Source organism: Amborella trichopoda, chromosome 9, assembly GCF_054954075.1.
Source record: "Amborella trichopoda isolate Santa Cruz 75 chromosome 9, AtrichopodaSantaCruz75HAP2 v2.0, whole genome shotgun sequence".
NCBI lineage: Eukaryota > Viridiplantae > Streptophyta > Magnoliopsida > Amborellales > Amborellaceae > Amborella > Amborella trichopoda.
In genome coordinates this window covers 1,099,880-1,117,962 of record NC_142344.1, presented here as the reverse complement: position 1 = coordinate 1,117,962, position 18,083 = coordinate 1,099,880, and the positions used below count along the sequence as shown (strand labels likewise).

The following is an 18,083-nucleotide window of genomic DNA, read 5'->3' as shown; positions in this document are numbered from 1 at the left end:
CCAATAAATTATAACCATGACTATGTATGAATTATGACTATGTTCATTTTTAATATCCCATTCTAGAGACCCCAACGTCACTTAAAAAACTTTTTTAAGATTTCTCAAATAATATGTCTCAAATAATCGTATTTATCCCCTTCTTTCATGTGGGGTGGGGTGTTAGTGCTCATGCTAGTGGGGTTTAGCAACTTTCAAAGCAACCCCACTAAAAAGAGTTTTTTAATATGTGAAAGGCCCAACCACTCCTTTAATTTAGTCCTTGAAAGGGGGAGCAACCGATTGAAATTGGGCCCAATTGCCCAGCCCAACTAAGCAACACAAAGGTAGTAATCTCCAACACTAGCTTGAGACAGAGAAATAGAGAGAAAATGAAAGAAAGAAAAAGCCCTCATTTGATAATCTAGAATAAGAAAGAAAGAGAAATATTTTTTTGGGGTAAATCATGGGGGAAATTCCCCCTGACCATTTTTCATTAATAGAAATAAAAACATATTACACCTCATTATTTTACAGCCTTACTATAAGAAAATTATGCAATATCATGAAGTGCAAGAAGAGAAATAAAGTTTGTAGGCCTAGAGCGCCACACAGTGGCATCTCATAAAATTGTGACCTTACTTAACAAAATCTGTTCTATAGGTTGTGCATCTGTTTCCATTGACACAATGGAGACATGCACGACAATTTAGAAGATGACGCAAAGCCACGTGGCCAGAGCGTGAATACTCGCTCTGGGTCTCACAGGCTCTATCATCCCTACATGATCGCTCTTATCAAGCAACGGTTGTGAGATGGCCATGCGGTAGTATGATAGGTCAAAATTTCACTAAATTACTCAAAAAAAAAGAAAAAAAAAAATGACACTTTTTAAAAAGAAAGAGAAATATAGATTGAAAAGAAAAAGAAGAAAAAAGGGTTCTTACCTGATATAATATAGAAAGAGAGAGAAGCTAGAAAGAGAGAGAAAAGGAAAAGAAAAAAAAAGGTCATCACATCGTATAATCTAAGTATGAGTGAGAAAGAGAAAGAAAAAGAAGTATATGGGGTCTAGCTTGCTCATCAAGTGCTCATGATGGTGCTATCTCACAAGCGTGGCCCGGGTGAGAGAGATCACATTTTAATGTTTCACGCTCCTTCTTTGTCCATTGCCAAAAGGGCTTCCTTTTGTTCTTTCTTTTCCTTTTTTTTTTTTTTTTTCTTCTGGTTTATAATTGTGTTTCACTGTTCAAATGAAACTAGTGTTTTAAAAAGTAGGTCATTAACTAGATTGGGCATCACAAAATTGGTCCGTATCAGTGAATTGGCTGTCCCGATCGCCGTTTCACCGTGCGAAAAAAATAGTGAATCTGTGAAAAAACATGTGCAAAAATAATGAACTAGTGAAAAACCGATCTAGATCACTTAATCACCGTTTTTAGTATAGCAAAATGCACGCCATTTTACTGTAACAAATCGCCGGTTCTCTTCTAGACCTAAACGATTTCCTATATATTGATAGAATTAGTACGGAGTGAGTGATTCTCAAGTCGAACCGAACGATTCTATGCCAACTTGGCGTTTTTTAGATATCTTAATAAAACAATAGAAACAAAAATCTTGGCCAAATGATTTTTTGCTACCGTAGGAAGCAAAATGTTCATTTGCTCCCTCATACAAAAACAAAGCTAAAGGTATCTTTAGGACCCCAATTTTTGTGGATAATATCCTTTCCAACCTGTAAACAACAAAAAAAAGAAAAATTTCCCCCAAAAAAAAGCATGTGAGCCTAAAAAAATAATGTCCCAACGAACGTCCAAAGTCTAATTTTTGGACATCAAAATCCAAGTGTTAAAAGGTCCAAGACCTAACTTTCTTTTTGAGAATAAAAAGATGTTTTTTAAATGGACAATAAAATTCAAAAAAATTCTCAATAAATATCTTTTCCCAAGGGAGCAAATTGACATATTGCTCCGCTGGGCGCATATTATATCCACTCAAAATCTTTTAGTGCTGAGTTATGGGGGTTTGAACATGGGAACTTGACTCTTGAATTTGTGAGTGTATACCTTCTATATTAAACCAAGAAAAAAGTACACAAAGTAATGTTGCAAAGAGATATAAGTATTATCAGAATATGAAATAACAGCGTAATTCTAAACTAGAAAAGGGTCTCATCAAGTTAAAATTGGTTTTGGTTGAATTAAAATTCAATAAAATAAAAAATATAAATATTAATTTAAAAATATGAAATATCTTACAATTAACCAATTATAGCCGGTTGAAACCATCTAATTAAACATTAATTTTGACCAAAACGTATATGTGCTTTAGACCCAATCAAGGTTTAAAAACACAATTCGGGGACCTGATCGCCCCTTTATAAAACCATTCTGAATCTACAGGTTCGCGTTCCGAATGGGTGATCTGGCCCATAAAAAAAATTAAGGAATGAAAAATTGTAAAAAATATAGTGGGATTGGTTATCTGACAAACCTGGCTAGAACCAACTGTTTCATGAAGGAACCATCTATTTCCCGATATTTAATAGGATTCAGATAAGCCTAACTGATTTCTAATCCAGATCAACTAATTCTGATCTAGATCAGCTAAGCCTGATCTAGATTACGAAGTTTTAATACTTTGAACCAACCCAACCAAGCTACCGAGGAGAATGAAGAGGGATATTCAAAAGTGCAAGGGCATTATAGTAAATTTTCTCACAGTAGGGTCATTCTCGTAATTTCCTGAAAAGAAATTCTCACTACATAAGAAGACGCTCTCGAGGCTTATCTGACGCGGACCCAATTTAAACCACATTGCCCCCGGATTCCCGACTCCTTTCCGTTTGCCACGTGGCAATATAGACAAAAAAAAATACGATGAACAAAAATTGTAAAAAATATAAAAATAAGAAAAACAAAACAATATTAAAACCAAATAATAAAAAATAATATTAAAAAAGGGCAAAAAAAGCGAAGAAATCCTTTTTCCAAATAAAAAATCCGAAGGTATAAATATATGGTCGATTTATTTATACTCATGGCGCGGCGGACTCGAGAGGATCATTTAATCGGATTAATTTTTCGCGCTCCACTCGATCCAACGGCTGGGGTTTCTTCGATCAAACGCTGCCTTCATTGGTATTTGAGGGGACAAAAGCACCACTCTTTTGTACACCGCGCTGCAACTTGTTTTTTGAGATCGAAGGTCCTTTAATGGCGGTTTCCTTTTCGAGTGGCCGTACTTTGTCTTTTTCTAGGGTTTCTAAAGCCTGTATTTGTTGGCCTTTGATCGAGTCCAGCTATTTCGAAAGCGATTTGTGTCGTTTTTAGTGTTTTGTAAGGAGTCAGTGAGAGTTGCAGAGGCGTAAAGCTTTGCAAGTGTAGAGGTCTGGTATTGGCGGCTCTGTATATGATTTCTTTACTTGTTTAAAGGGGATTTTTTCTGTTTCGCAGTGGAACTTGAGGGAACAGAGAATTTAGTTGCTTTAAGGTCCGGCAATGGCGGCTTGTTGCTGTCTTATACGTCTTAAATAGGCTTTCTATTGTACCAGAAGGCTTAATCACATGCCGTTATTAAGCAAACTTTTTTCCTTCGGTGAAGTTTTGAAAGATATTACAGGGCCTTCTTTGTTCAAATTTTTGAAAAAATGTCTTGAATTTAGATCTCCTATTCCTGGTTTTTGTAAAGGAATTTGAAGAATTTGAGCTTTAGGCTGCGAATTACTCATCCTTTTTGCTTTAAAGTCAAGACTTCCTATTTTAAAGTTCTTGATTACATATTTAGGTTGCAGGTCCTTCAATTGGAGGTATCATATTCCTTTGGCTTTATAATCTGAAAAGGAGGTTCACTGTAAATTCCTTTCCTTCCCTTTTGAATATCTCTATCTTAAACTGAATCATCTTTTGATATAGCGAATCTGTTTTTGAAGACCAATATGAATATCAAATCAGTTCAAAACAAGCTAAGGACATGGATCTGGGCCTTAAAGCTCATCTTCCTCTGTATCGGGTTCATCTCAACTCTCCTTCTCTTGAAACTTTCCCTTCCTAATCTCTCTTCATTTCTCCAGACCTCCATTCCTGGTTTATGGCTCTGTTTTCGAGCGTGTCTCTCTCCACCTTACCTCTACATCATAGTAAACTGTATAATCATCACTATTGCTGCTTCTTCGAGCTTTCAAAAAAATCGGTCAGAGAGCAAAGAAGTTGCAGAAGAGATGGTTTCTGATCAACATAAGCCAAGCGATACGGAGTACAAAGAAGAGCCCGAGGTCATCAACAATGGCGATGTTCCTCTAAGCTACAAGGAAGAGCCAGAACCAGTGACTCTCGGAATTGGCTTCGATCAAAAGGTCTCTGAGAATGAAGAACCAGAGCTCATTGGCAATGGTCATTCTCTTCGAAACTTCATGGAAGAACCTGACCTCGATTTTAATGGAGAGTATCTGCTAAACTACAATGAAGAACCAGATACCACCACCCATGGTGATAATGCCCCGATACCGGAGAGCTCGATTCTGGCGGAAAATAACTGGAAACTGTCGCTCTCCGGCCGTTTCCTCTACGGGAAAACCGTTAAAATGGAGCCGCCGAGATCGTTCGGCGTTACAAAGCCGAAGCCCAAGTACGAGACCCTGGAGTCTACTTGGCGCGCGATCATGGAGCGAAAGTCCAAGCCGCTCAATCGCCACCTTAAAAAGAGTGACACGTGGGACACGGGGCCAAGGCTCCAGCGCGCTGAGCCGGGGCTAGTGCCAGAGCCGGAGCTGGAGCTGGAGCCGGAGCCGAGGCAGGCGAGTCGGCGCCAGATTAAGAAGTCGGAGACGTTTGTCAAGAGAGAGAAGTCGATGAGCCAAGAGGAGCTTAATCGCAGGGCTGAGGCCTTCATCAAGAAGGTTAATGACGATATTAGGCTGCAAAGACAGGAGTCTTATCAGCATTATGTGGAGATGGTCAATAGGGGGAGCCGTTAATTAACTAACTGATCCAGGATCGATGGCCGTGGTGGTTTTACTGGATGAAATCGACGGTCAGGATCTCTTGAGAGCGACCAGTTGATTTTGGTAGCTTCTCTGGAAAAGATGCTGCTTCTTCATGGTTTTGTGACGGAACGTCTCTCTCTCTCTCTAAGAAATATTGCTTCTTCAGGAGTTCTTTTTGTGGTCTCTCTCTCTAAGTCTCTCCCTCTCTCTACCCGAAATATTGGTTCTTCATGGGTGTGGGTTTCTCGCTCTCTCTCTCTAGTTAGAAGAAAAGTATCTCTTGATTGGTTCCATCTCACTTTCTTGATTGATTTGCTTTGTGTTCCTTTCCATTTCCCTTTCTTGATAGATTTGTCAGGTATCTTTTAGGTGATTTGTTAGGTTTGGTGTTCCTACACATCTCTCTCTCTTCGGTAATCTGTTAGGTTTGGTGTTCTTACGCATCTCTCTCTTTCTCTCGTTGGAAGAAATTTTATCTTGATTAAGAAAAAATTTCTTGATTGGTTTTCGTTTGAGGGTTTCTTTCCTTCTCACTTCCGTTTTTTTGGTATAATTTGTTAGGTTTGCTTATCATACACAGTGAAGCTGCTGTATCTGAAAAAGCCCACGAAACTACCCTCCATTTTATTTCGTGAGGGGACTGCCTTCTCTCTCTCTCTCTCTTGTAAACTTTAAGGTGCTTAAGAGTGAGAGTGCCTCTCTCTCTCTGAGTTGCTTTACACTATAGGTGCTTTACTTCTCTATCTCCTGAAGTGAATTAAGAGCGAGTGGCTTTCTCTACTCTCTCTTTCAATGAAAGAGATCCTCTCTCTGGGTCCCTCTCTCTGGTTTTAGTCATTGAAAAGTTCATGTTGTCTTCGTTGGTTTGTCTTTTGACTGCAGAAGGTTGTTTTTTTCTTCTTATTTTCTTTTTTTTTTTTTAGTGTAGAAGGTTGTGATTTTTGTTATGATATGCCATTTATGTATATATTCGTTTTGTAACTTCTCTTGGGGCTTTGGCGTGCATATAACATGCATGTAGTTTCACTGTATTGTTCCCTTATGTAAATATCTACATAACATAACAATTTGGAGAGAGAGAGAGAGAGAGCTGTAGGCTTCATAAAAAACAGTTGTGGTACAATGATGCTTTTGTATGAAAAAAGTAAAACCCAAGAAAATAAGGTCCTAGGTGCTCTAGAGTTATCGATTTCTCCATCACCGTCCAACCAACTGGAAGATGAAAAGTCCAATGATCTTGGTTGTGTTGTGACCATAGTATTATATTTTTTAAATAAAAATAGGAAAAATAAGTTTTTGTGAGTCTGAGGAGCCTTTGCTCTTTATTTTATTTTCCTTTTTGAAACTTTTTTGTCACTTTGGCTGTCCTATTTTTAGGGGTTTTATAACCTAGAATGTGATATTGGAAACCGACATTTGCCTCGGATCCATAAATTTGGACCTCTGTGAAACTTTGGTGATCTTTTAAAATTGAAATGAAGGTCCAGGAATGGCAGTAAAAAATGAACTATTTTTTAGGCTCGAAAATCATTTGATCTTCTATATTCAGAGTGGTCGAGGTTACATCTTTTAGAGTTCTGTATTTCGATCAATTTTAGGATACAAAGCTCATCTTCAAGATGGATTTTGGAAAGCTGGAGTAACAACAGATTCATGTAAACCATACTCAACGCTCATAAAAAAATGAATTGTAAGTATCGAGTGAACATTCCTGACATGATCGTTTGTACTCGAACTCACGACTAAATCTTACACCATACTTTTTATATTCTTGCACTCAAAGTAGCCGCACTCAAAGTACGGGTCCACGTAGGGCTGCATTGCGACCCCTTTGTTTTACCTTTTTGTTTAGAATAAAGTTTACTTAAGGATAAAGATATTATTAATTTAAAACGAGATTACATAATCCAAAATAACGGTTTCAGAGATGGTAGAACTTCATTTCGTCAGGGAATAAGCTAGAGACAGAAAAGGAGACGACGAGATCCAAAATTTGAAATAACAAAGATTTCAACTCCAAAAGAAGTTTTTGATCCACTTTGCACAATTTCACAACATTGAGGGAATCTCTTTCAATAATGTAAGAAATCCCCAAATTCCTCTCCACAAAGGAACGAAAGCCAAAGAGAAGGGCAAATATCTCTGCATAATTCGCAATCCGCACCCCAAGTGGCCCTGCATAGGAGAAGATCACATTACCTATCCAATCCCGAAGAACCCCTTCAAAACCAGCAATACCCGAGTTACCCAATGAGCTGTCATCAAAGTTGAGCCTATAAACCGCCAAAGGTTAGACCATTTATCTACCTTTGGGCATACCTTTGAAACCCAAATGGGAAATGTTAAAAAGATTAAATCTTACATCCACTTCAGAAATATTATGTCCACAACTCGTAATAGAGAGGTGTAACCAGATGGAATGCAAGATTTTCTCCAAAACTTTTCCAACTGGCAAAGAGATACCTTCAAACATTCTTCTATTTCTCTCTCTCCAAATCTCCCACAGAATGACACCTCTAGAGATTTGCCACACAACACTCCCAGGCTTTGGTAAAGTAACTGAAAGATTATGAAGAACCCCAATCACCGACAGTGGCATTACCAATGCACCCTAAGCTTGTCAAAAAACCACCTCCAAATGTGACTGGCAAACGGACAATAGAGAAAGAGATGATCACCAGTTGCTTCGTCTTCCTTGCACATGAGACATATATTCGGTAAAACTTTACCTCTCTTAATCAGATTATCAACCATGAGAACGCTGTTTTGAATCGCCAACCCAAAAAAACCTTGCACTTTGAGAGGTAGGGGTTATTTCCACAAGATAGCTGTTTCAGGTATAAATCATTGACACCCTATCATGGTAGAGTAAATGATATATAGATTTAACTGAATAAATCCCATTTTTGTCAATCTCCCAAACTACCTCATCAGAAGCATTATGTGGGATATAAACATCTTTCAATAGTCTATAAAGATCAGCAAACTGAGAGAAAACCAAATCAGAAACTCTATTATAAGGCAGAGTAATATTCCACTCAACATTACTATCCATGTCGGCAATAGTTTCTTCTTGATTAGTCATCAAATGATAAATCAAATGAAAACTTAATTTCAATGGGCAGTCCCCTAACCATTTATGATGCCAAAAGGAGATATTGTAGCCATTACCCACACACTACCGAATATTACGATGTATAAAGCCTTTACACGAATGAATATCGCGATGTAGAACTACCGATGTATCCCAAAAATCCATCGAAAAAGGTAGTTTTAATGTTGAAAAACCCTTTGATTGATCATCTCAACAGCGAAAGGTATGACCAGGAAAAATAAAAAGATTTTAAGTCTCAGAAATAATGCATTTTACAACATATTATCTACACCGTCAATTTTCAAGATTTTCATATGTTTATAAATTTACTTGATTTTAGCCATTTTTGAAATTTAAAATTTTATAATTAGATACAAAAATAAATTTTGAGATAATCCTAAAAACATTTTACATCAAAATTATATACCATGATAAAATTTGAAGCTGCACCTTTCCTCTACAGCTACGGATGCATCCGTATGTCAATTGCACCCTTTTCTTTATCAACATATACCCATATTATTGGCAACATTTATGGTATTGCACAACATTTATGAATACCCACTTATACCCACATTTCTTACTATTTTGCGTAATAACTAGAAATTCCTAAGAAACAAACGTATTGGCTACATTTATGAATGCTCACATACACCCATATTATTTGGATCGGGTCTGGGTCAGGTCCGGCTAGACCCGGACCTGACCTTTCGGATCCAAAATTTGGACCCATACCTAGACCTAAAGTCAGGTCTATCCATCGGGTCCCGGGTTTGGTTGGGTCCATTGCCACCCCTAACGCAAAGTTGTTTTATTGTTATTGCCCTTAGCATGATGTTAAAAAAAAAAAGGGTTTATGGACCGTATAAATTATAGTTATGAATATACTAACCACTTATTTTCGTGTGGTTTATATAAGGCGGCAAGCTTATGGTAAAAATTTGGGCTTGGCTTCCAAATACCAACGAAAATTGATATTCCGTTCTAGAAGCCCGTATCATAGCTTGAAAATCTGTTTCTAACCCTATTGTAGAATTTAAACCTCCAAATCTGGATCATATCCGGCAAATTTATAAATGGTTTAGACAATGTGTTACAGAGATACAAATCATATTTAGGATTTGAAATCTTTTTTATTTTGCTTCTTAAATCCACAAGTACTCATGCTAAGATAATCAATTTGAGGCTTTTCGACCTCAACAAATTTTTACAGTGATTTCGGAGATGCAGCTCTCCTTTTTCTTTTTATGAAGGCGGCATCCTTATATAAACTTATTCTTTCTTACAAGGATGAAGTTTCCATAATGCTTTATGAAAAAAAAATGAGCTTCAACTTAAATCCTCATTTGAAAAGCATTTTTCGCATAAAAAATATCCATGATGGTTTTAAAATCAATTTTCGATACCAATAATAAATTTTGGAACTCTAAATCTTGCACATTTGTGAACACTTATTTTTAAGACAAAATAGACAGTCTAGATGATTTGGTGCAATATATATTATTTTTAAAATTCGAAATCCTAATTTTTTCACAACCATAATGTTCAAGCGAAGATGAATCACAATTTTTATGAGTTGTGTGGTGAGGTTTACTAAAAAAAATAAAACAAAAAACAAAAAGCTTAATTTTTGTGCATCGTTTGAGCAATTTGAGTGAGGTTTCCATTGAATTTCTCAGTGTAAACATCTCAAAAATGAGTCAACGTAAGTCATTTCTATTATTACAAAAAAAAACCGCCCTTGCGTTAATGGGGAGCCACTTGTTTGGTAGGTAAACTTTCACAAGTTTGTACAGTGTAGGTGGGTTCGAACCTTGACCTCGTCTTTATCAGCAACCTGTTCGTGTTTCTTAGGTCCATGTGGAACCATTTAATTCAATGCAAACTCCGACACTTAAGGTTTATCGATACTGATTGGTGACACTTTTTTCTCTTTTTGATATTAAAAATTCCACGTGTCCGCGTAACAAAGACTAATTTCCTTCTTTTTTTTTTTAAAGATTTTTTGCTTCTCAAAGTTTAGATTATAAATATTTCACTATTTGTGAAAGTCAAGGTTTATTTCTTTCGGTAATTTCACTATTTGTAAGGTTTATCTACTTTGCAAATTCATTAGAAGTTAGCGAAAGGAAAATTATAAAAAATACATATATTTTTTAAATTATTAATAATAAATCTCAAAATTTTCAAAACTTCATCCATATTTTTTTGCACTACTTTTCGAACTAAAATACCTTTCACATAGGTATTAGGTATGTGAAGGCATCAGTATCCTTTAAATGCCGCGATGCTTCAAATGACTATCAGGGTTCTTTAAGAACCGTGGTGCTTCAAGTGAAACCCATCACACTTCTTTAAGTATTGTGATGCATTAGCTTGGAACCCACTATGGGCATCATGGTTTTCGGTCGATCATGATGCTTTCACATATCTAATACCACTGCGAAAGGTATTTTAATAATAAAAAAAGACACAAACGATAGAAAAAATGGGTATGGATGAAGTTTTAAAAAATTTTAAGCTTATTTATAATAATCTAAAAAATGTAATTTTTGATAAGTTTCTTTAAAAAAAATAAAAATAAAAAGTGAACATGTCAATACAAAATATGCTATTTTTTTTTCCCAATTTTAAAGGTTTTTGTAGAGGTATGCCACGATTCCAAATCTCTGACTTCTTGATATCTGCTTAGGTAATTAATAAAAAAAAATACAACAAAAAATGAAAATGCCATTCTAGATCATTCACTATTTCTAAGAGTTAAAGGTTTATCTACTTTGGTAATTCATTTAAATTTTAAAAACTTGAAAATGCGAAGCTTTTACTAGAGCGGATGCCACGATCGACGATTCCAAATCTTTAAGATTGAATCTTATCTACTTTGGTAGTTATTCTATGTTTTTTCTTGCTTTTTAATATGCCACGTCATCCTACGCCACTCTATTTGCTCTGCCTTTCCTGGATATTATTGGCCTTGCTTTTGTCGCCACTTGGCAATTGAAGTGAGGCCAGTCGATTTCAGGGTCGGGGCTTTAAAACTAATATTCAACGGCTGAGATGTCTTGCTTTATAAAGTCTCTCCACCGTTCATTTCCATTTGGGCTGTATTCTGTTTATTTCTATTCCCTCCCATCTCAAATTTTGTAAAAACACTTAGAACTTAATAAATTATTTCTCTAAAAAAAATGGTGTAATTTGAGTTTCCTATCCCAACGTCCAAAAATCGGAGGGCCTCTGCTCAATCTAGAGATATTATTTTCGTTCGCAAGTGTATAGAAATAATTAATTTATTTTTCATTTTATTTTATTGAGATTAATCTATGAGTTGAAGAGGTTACTGCCCAAAAATATTCCTAAAAATTAATTCTACGTGCGGTTTTGCCTGAGGGAGTAAATATGCATTCTACTCCCAAGAAGTAGAATATATTTTGGCCAAAGATTTTTAAGTGGTAGAACCGTCCTTGGTTTGGCTGTAAAATATTGGTGATATGGGCTTTGACTCATAGTCCTTGCAACGAGCAGGGCCTTGTGCTGGCCCCCGGGCTATAGGGGCCATGGCTCCGTCCTGGCCTGGCCTAATAAAAATCAAAAGATTTTGTAAAAATAAAGTAAACTACAAGGTTGGGCTGGCCATATCATAGCCCAAGCATGACCCTCGAGCCATGAGGGTCAGGCCCTAGATAGGTACTAAGGCCATATTTTGTGGCCCAGACCCTACTTTCTCATAGCCTATGGCATGGTCACCCGGCGCATTGCCAGCCCTAGTCGCTCAAGTCCACAAAACATCAGGATCGAATGACTAACCCCATACATTAAAAAGTAATGTATCTTCTATCTAAAGACTATTAAATTGGGCGGTCTGATTTTGACTCATGTTCTAGACTCTTGTGAGTCAAGAACACTCGAGTGCAGGTTTCCATCCTCTAGTAAGGATAGTTTTTGTAATGCTTTTCATACTCATTCTCGTGGTATTCATCTAAACTTCTAAAATGGATGATTCAATGGAGTGAAATACTTAGTGATCACAAATTCTAAAATCAAAGGACACATGGCTTTTCTTAAAAAAATCTTTGATATTTATCAAAGGACATGTGTTTATTGTGGAATTGCCTCCAACTCCTTGAAAAGGTCTTAGTATATCATCTAGCTAATAAAAATAAACACATTAGGCGGTACAAAATAATAATATTTGGCCAAATAATCTGCTCAAAAAAAAATAAAAATAAAAAATAGAAAATAAAAATAATATATATATATATATAATAAAAGACTTTTTTTTACAAACAGACTATTTATCTTTTATATATAAAGGTCAAAAGCATTTTTGTCTCTTAAATATCAAAATGAGTGGTTGTAAGAGTGTTATTGAATAGACACAGTTTTAAAAAAAAAAAAACAAAATTCTAAAACTTATTGATTCATCCCAAACCATTCAATTTGACATCTAATGAGTGAGAATGATTGCCACCTCTATGTACACAAAAATACTAAGGGGGTTGTGATTTTCTCGTACCAAAGGTAAGCAGCCTTGTAACATACAAAACCTTTTCAACTTCATTTGTAATCATCAAAAGGGAAAAGCTTAAGGAAATAACCTAACCTGGACAAGCAAAAGAACATAAACAAGATATAATAAGTTATTTCGCTTTCATTTTTTCAATGAAATCTTATTTAAGAATTTTAAAAGAAAAACGTTATAATATAAAGCACATTTTGAAAAATGTCAATGCAGATAAAAAATCATGGATCTATATCAGAATTGGTAAGTTGACAATTTGAGTCTCTTTCCCCAAGGGATCGCTATAAAAAAAAATTTCAAAAAATATTTTACTTAACCAATTTTCTGCCGATTCGACCGATTTGAATCGGTACATAGGGCGATCCAAACCCAATTTTGGGTTTCAAAAGGCTAGAAAATAGTAAAAAATTAGAATAAAAGGTAAAAAAATGGCAAAAAATAAAGATAGTCATACATTTATATATTTTAAAAAGAAAACCATTCAAAGCCCAAGGGGTTACTTGACTTGCTTAACTTTCTTTTGTTGACCAATATACATTGGTTTAGTTTTTAAGGTTTGGCTTTTATGAAGCAATTTCAAACCTAACATTAAAAGTGAACTGCCGAAATGGTTTTGTCCATAATGACATGCAGGGCCTTCTTTGCATGCTGTACATATTCTCCATTGTTGATTCTCCATGATGGACGGCAGAGATGAAGGTTCTCCCCCTGTTTCTCTTCTCAAGAAGAGGTCTCTAATGTCATTGCGATTGGATGGCGATAACTATATGTAGCATACAAAAATACAAAGGAGAAGTATACAATAAGAGAGTTCACTTAAGATCATATCATCCATGGATGTGAAATCAGACGGTAAGCCTCGTGCTATTGACCCATCTCAAAGTCTTGAAAGAGATTCCTTAACTTTGTGGTACACGCCCAGCAACTCATATATAATAGCCAGGAGTAATATTAATTTCTTATTCAAAAAATAATGGTCTTATATTCATCATCGTCAAAGTTTTTTCTCAACTATTTGAGAACGGTCTTATATTATACAATCCCAATTACATATAGTACATTATGCACATGCTATTTAGTCCCTTGTGAGAAATCTATGAACACAATCATTTTTATTTATATTTTTGTACTTATATATACTTATGAGTATGTTTGGGATGCATATTTGTATCAAGAGTAGGTGCTTCCTTTTTATGGGATAATATAGATTGGGACTCTCTAGAAAGAGATCATTTATTGTTTGTACATTAAGGTCACAATAATTCTTACTTATTACATGTCAAATTGGATAGATTGGGATGAGTTATATAGTCCGAGATTTTTATCTTTTTGAAAGTATTTGTCTATTCAATAACACTCTTACAACTACCCATTTTGAAATTTAAGGAACAAAAATGATTGTTGTCTCTATGTACAAGAGATAAATGATATCTTTGTAGACGATCCTATATATATTTTCTTCTCGAGAATAGATCCATACCTCCTATTTCTTGGTAGCTATAGATTTTTCATTTCAGTAAATTTTATTAAGTACACTTTATATTTATATTTTTTGGGGAAATTATCAGCAGAACGGTTAAACGACCTCAAAAAAACTATGGACAACTCGTTATTTTACTCAAGCCAATTAAATATAAGTGAAATTATGAAAATGGCCTTTCTTATTCTCGGTCATGACCCTATAACAAAAATTTTCAATAAAAAAAATGTGTTACTCGTTCCAAACCTTGAAAAAGCAGGGATAGACTCATTTGGTCAATACTCCTTGCCCTAAGCCAAATGATGAGACTACTGATCCTTTCTCAAGATTAGGAGCTAGGAACAAGATACTTTGATAAGAAAAATATGTTTTCTGTGTACCTAGCTCTGTATGAGCAAGGTGTCTAATTCTGGATCCAAGGCCCAAGCAAGAATATTTTAATTATACATACAATCGGGAGAACTTAGGTATGGCTTCACTAGGTGATACGATGAAAGAAAATAGACTTAGTTGGGCTGGCTATGTGCAATGCAGAACTAGTATGGAACATGTTAGGAGGTGCGCATTGATTCAAATGGAAGGCTAAAAAAAGATCAAGGGTAAACCCAAAAAGACATAGTTGGAAGTAGTGTAAAAAGATATGATGATTTATTACTTCATTGAAAGTATAGCCCTTGATATAGCTAAATGGTGGATCATAATTTGTACAGCCGATCCCAAATAGTCTGAAAAATGTTATGATTATAATGATAAAAATGAGTTGGGAATGTCAGATTAAAAATAATTTCAATAAAAAAAATTATATTCCAACATATGCGCATATGTTTCCTTAGCCACCCACCGTCCAACTTAGATGGACGGTGGTGATTGAAAGATTGGCTAAGCATACAAGCAAAGCCGGCATGCTAACTGTGTCCTTCAAATAAAGCGGCTACATTGATTGATTTAACCTCCTTACTAATTTTTGGCTTGACAATTACTTTTCCCTGCCCATTGGGACTTTGATATGTGGACATGCAATTGATTGGGTTCTTAACTTAACAAGTTGGCTTCTACCTAATCACAGAGTTGGATAGGATATGATGTTTGTGAACCTTTCATGAACATACACGTGTAATTTCGAGTATAATCATTCTCGAAATCTTAAGAAAACATAGAAAAGAAATTTATCAAAATACGCCAAATTAATTATTCAATATTTTATTTTTTATACAAAGTGGTCACAATTAAGTTTGATTATTGGATGTGAAATTGAGTGGCCACATTCTTTCTATTGACTAAGCTCAAAGTTCAAAACTTTATTTTAGAAGTTCTTTGACACACCCAAACTATCAGATTTCACATGGGTTGTAAGTAATTGTGGCCTCCTTTTGACTTCCATTACCAAAAGTAAATAGTCTCATTGTATACAATCCTTTTACTTAGAAATCAATTATTCGATTTTCAATTATTCGAACATGATCAAATAAAAAATTACTTGTTTTTTTAAAAATAAATACAAAAGGAGGTGACATGTTCAATAGCTCTTCTCTTATACCTATTTCAATAAATACTAGAATTGGGAGAGAAGATAATATACTTTTCTGAAAAATCCATCCTGTTAGAAAATTTAGATTTCTTTTTTAAAAACATTTCTAATAAAATAAGATAAAGAATCTTCTAGTAATACTTGTTTGGCCGCCCTCCATGTGAACCTCTAGAGGTTGTTGTCGAACACTGTGACCCATGCATTGCACTAATTTGGGTGCTACTCCTTACTATCCAATCTTCTAATTGTCCTCCTACCAACCAAACCAACCAAAAATGGAAAACAAATTGAGGAGGAATTAAAAATAATAATCAATGTGTGCCCACCAAAGTCAATAATGAGCGCAACCACTTAAAAAATAATTCAATAATAATAGAGTTCAAAAGTAAATAAAGCAAAATTTATCCACGGAGATTTGTGATCCCGCGAGAGCATTTTACTTCATGATATTACACAATTGCTTTATAGTAGAGCCGTAAAATAGAGAGTTGTAATATGTTTTTAGTTTTATTAATGAAAAACAAGTAGGGGCCTTCTCCCCCACTGATTTACTAAAAAAAAAAAAAAGAGTAAAAACCTATGCTAGTGTAATCTTAAGACCCAATTTTGTGTATGTGACATACTCCACTCACCGAGCAACAACGTCGAGAAAAGAAATAAAAAGTAATTATAGGTGCTAAAAACATTTTGGATAGTCAGATGTAAGATTTTTTTCAAAACACTCATACAGTGATTCTAAATTGGATTTTTGAACTTTTTTTGGGTAATTCAGTGGGGATGACGAACCCCTACCTTTTTTTTCTTTTTAAATCATCGGTGATTTTTTAAAATGATAGGTGAAAATGAAAGCCTAAAACTTCATCTCGATAAAATACTATTAAGCCGGTCTTTTACCTGAGAGAGCAAACTTTGAGTATGCTCCTCCTGGAGTAAACTATAAAAGCCTCAAAATTATAAACATTGGAGATCCTTCTTCCACTGAGAGGGCCCAAATAAGGTCGTTACGAGGGCAATAAAGATATAAAATAGTAAAAAATCAAATATGCATACTTTGCCCATGAGTTGGTTGCACTGTGGATGATGCTGAGCTAAGTACACAAGGACAAGACGACCCCTTTGAAGGTGACTTCAAAACACGCATGGGAAGCAAAAGATAGGGTTTGTTTGCACTTGTGTACAAAACAATTCAATAGTGTGTTTTTTATTTTTATTTGGCAATGTTTTGAAATTATTCAGCCACTTGATGCAATAGCACAAATTTTACAACTATTTGTATAAAAATATTAGAAATTTTGACAAAAACATGGATATTTTTGAAAACTTTGATTGGGGATAGTGTTCATGTTTCACGAACCCCAACCAAGATCCATCTCAATTGCTCATCTGGATGGGTCGAACTCGGACCCGACAGTTCGGACATAGAATGTCAAATTGATGAGGTTTTAGAAATAGCTATATGCGACACGTTTATTAAGAGCGGGCAGGTGATATGATTCTAAGCGAGTCCTAAATGAGATTAAGGATTTCCCTTATAAAATTCCCAAAAAAGGTTAATTAAAGCGTCGAGGTTTCTTAATTGTGATATATGTACATTTTATCGTAGACAAAACTTCACTTGTTGATTTTGAAGATTTTCTTGATATGAGAAATTTGGATACATTTTAGAATAACTAGATGAGTCTTTTCAAGAAGGAAAAATGTTGAGGTTCTAAACCTAGATTTGATAATCCAAAAATCAGACGGCCATTATTCAATTGCAGGATTTAATTTTTTTTTTTTAGGTCTATCCGTCGTGTGTATTCAGCTTCTTTTTCTTCTTCTTTTAAGTCAGTTGAGTAAACATCTCCCAATTTTGCGATATTAAAACTGCTCTTGGCTAGGGTTCACTCGAAGGAAACAAATGTACATTTTGCTCATGGAGGGAGTATAATTTTCTTTAATTTTTTTCTTTTACCTATGAAGGGCTCACATACTATGCTCCCAATGAGAGCAAAGTTCACTTGCTTGAGCTAAAAATGACAACAGATATTGTTTTACCAAAATATTAGGTGTACTTTTGAATTACTGCACGAGTTTTTGAAAAATAATAATAAATTACTAAATACTTTTTCTTTTTTTTTTGGTAATTCAGTGCGGAAGACAGACCCCTACTCGATTTTTCATATATATTAGAGAGTTTGAAGGTGTCAGTAGTAGGTGGTATCAGTATGATTGTAAACCACAACGTGTTAAAAGTTGCAACCTTATACAAACCATACCCTCTTATATTAAATGGATTTCTTTTAAAAAAATCATAATTAATTGAAAAACATTCAATGGACTATGTTCAGATTTTATTCGTAGCTCATTGAATATGTTAATGAGCATGTCTGCCGTGTTCCTGTTGCAGAATCTTGTACAGTTCCTCCGGGAAAAGAATTAGAAGATTCTTTTCATTTGAAACTTTGGGATCCGCTTTAAGAACTTTTGTTTGGGTGTATTTTGCGACACCAAAAT

General features: G+C 35.1%; 1 protein-coding gene and 1 non-coding gene across 2 annotated transcripts; both read left to right on the top strand.

Annotated features, from left to right (window-relative positions):
- Positions 1-611: 611 nt before the first annotated feature.
- Positions 612-820, top strand: LOC148780286 (small nucleolar RNA U3). The gene has a single exon (XR_016041819.1). It is a non-coding gene; the product is annotated as a small nucleolar RNA U3 (small nucleolar RNA).
- A 3,334-nt stretch (positions 821-4,154) lies between these two features.
- Positions 4,155-5,951, top strand: LOC18437526 (uncharacterized). Its single transcript, XM_006847738.4, has one exon. It carries the CDS (start codon positions 4,202-4,204, stop codon positions 4,955-4,957), a length of 756 nt encoding a protein of 251 aa, XP_006847801.2. The 5' UTR covers positions 4,155-4,201; the 3' UTR covers positions 4,958-5,951.
- The last annotated feature ends 12,132 nt before the right edge of the window (positions 5,952-18,083 follow it).

Coding starts and splice junctions, on each gene's coding strand:
- LOC18437526 (XM_006847738.4), top strand. CDS start 4,202: ATGGTTTCTGATCAACATAAGCCAAGCGATACGGAGTACAAAGAAGAG.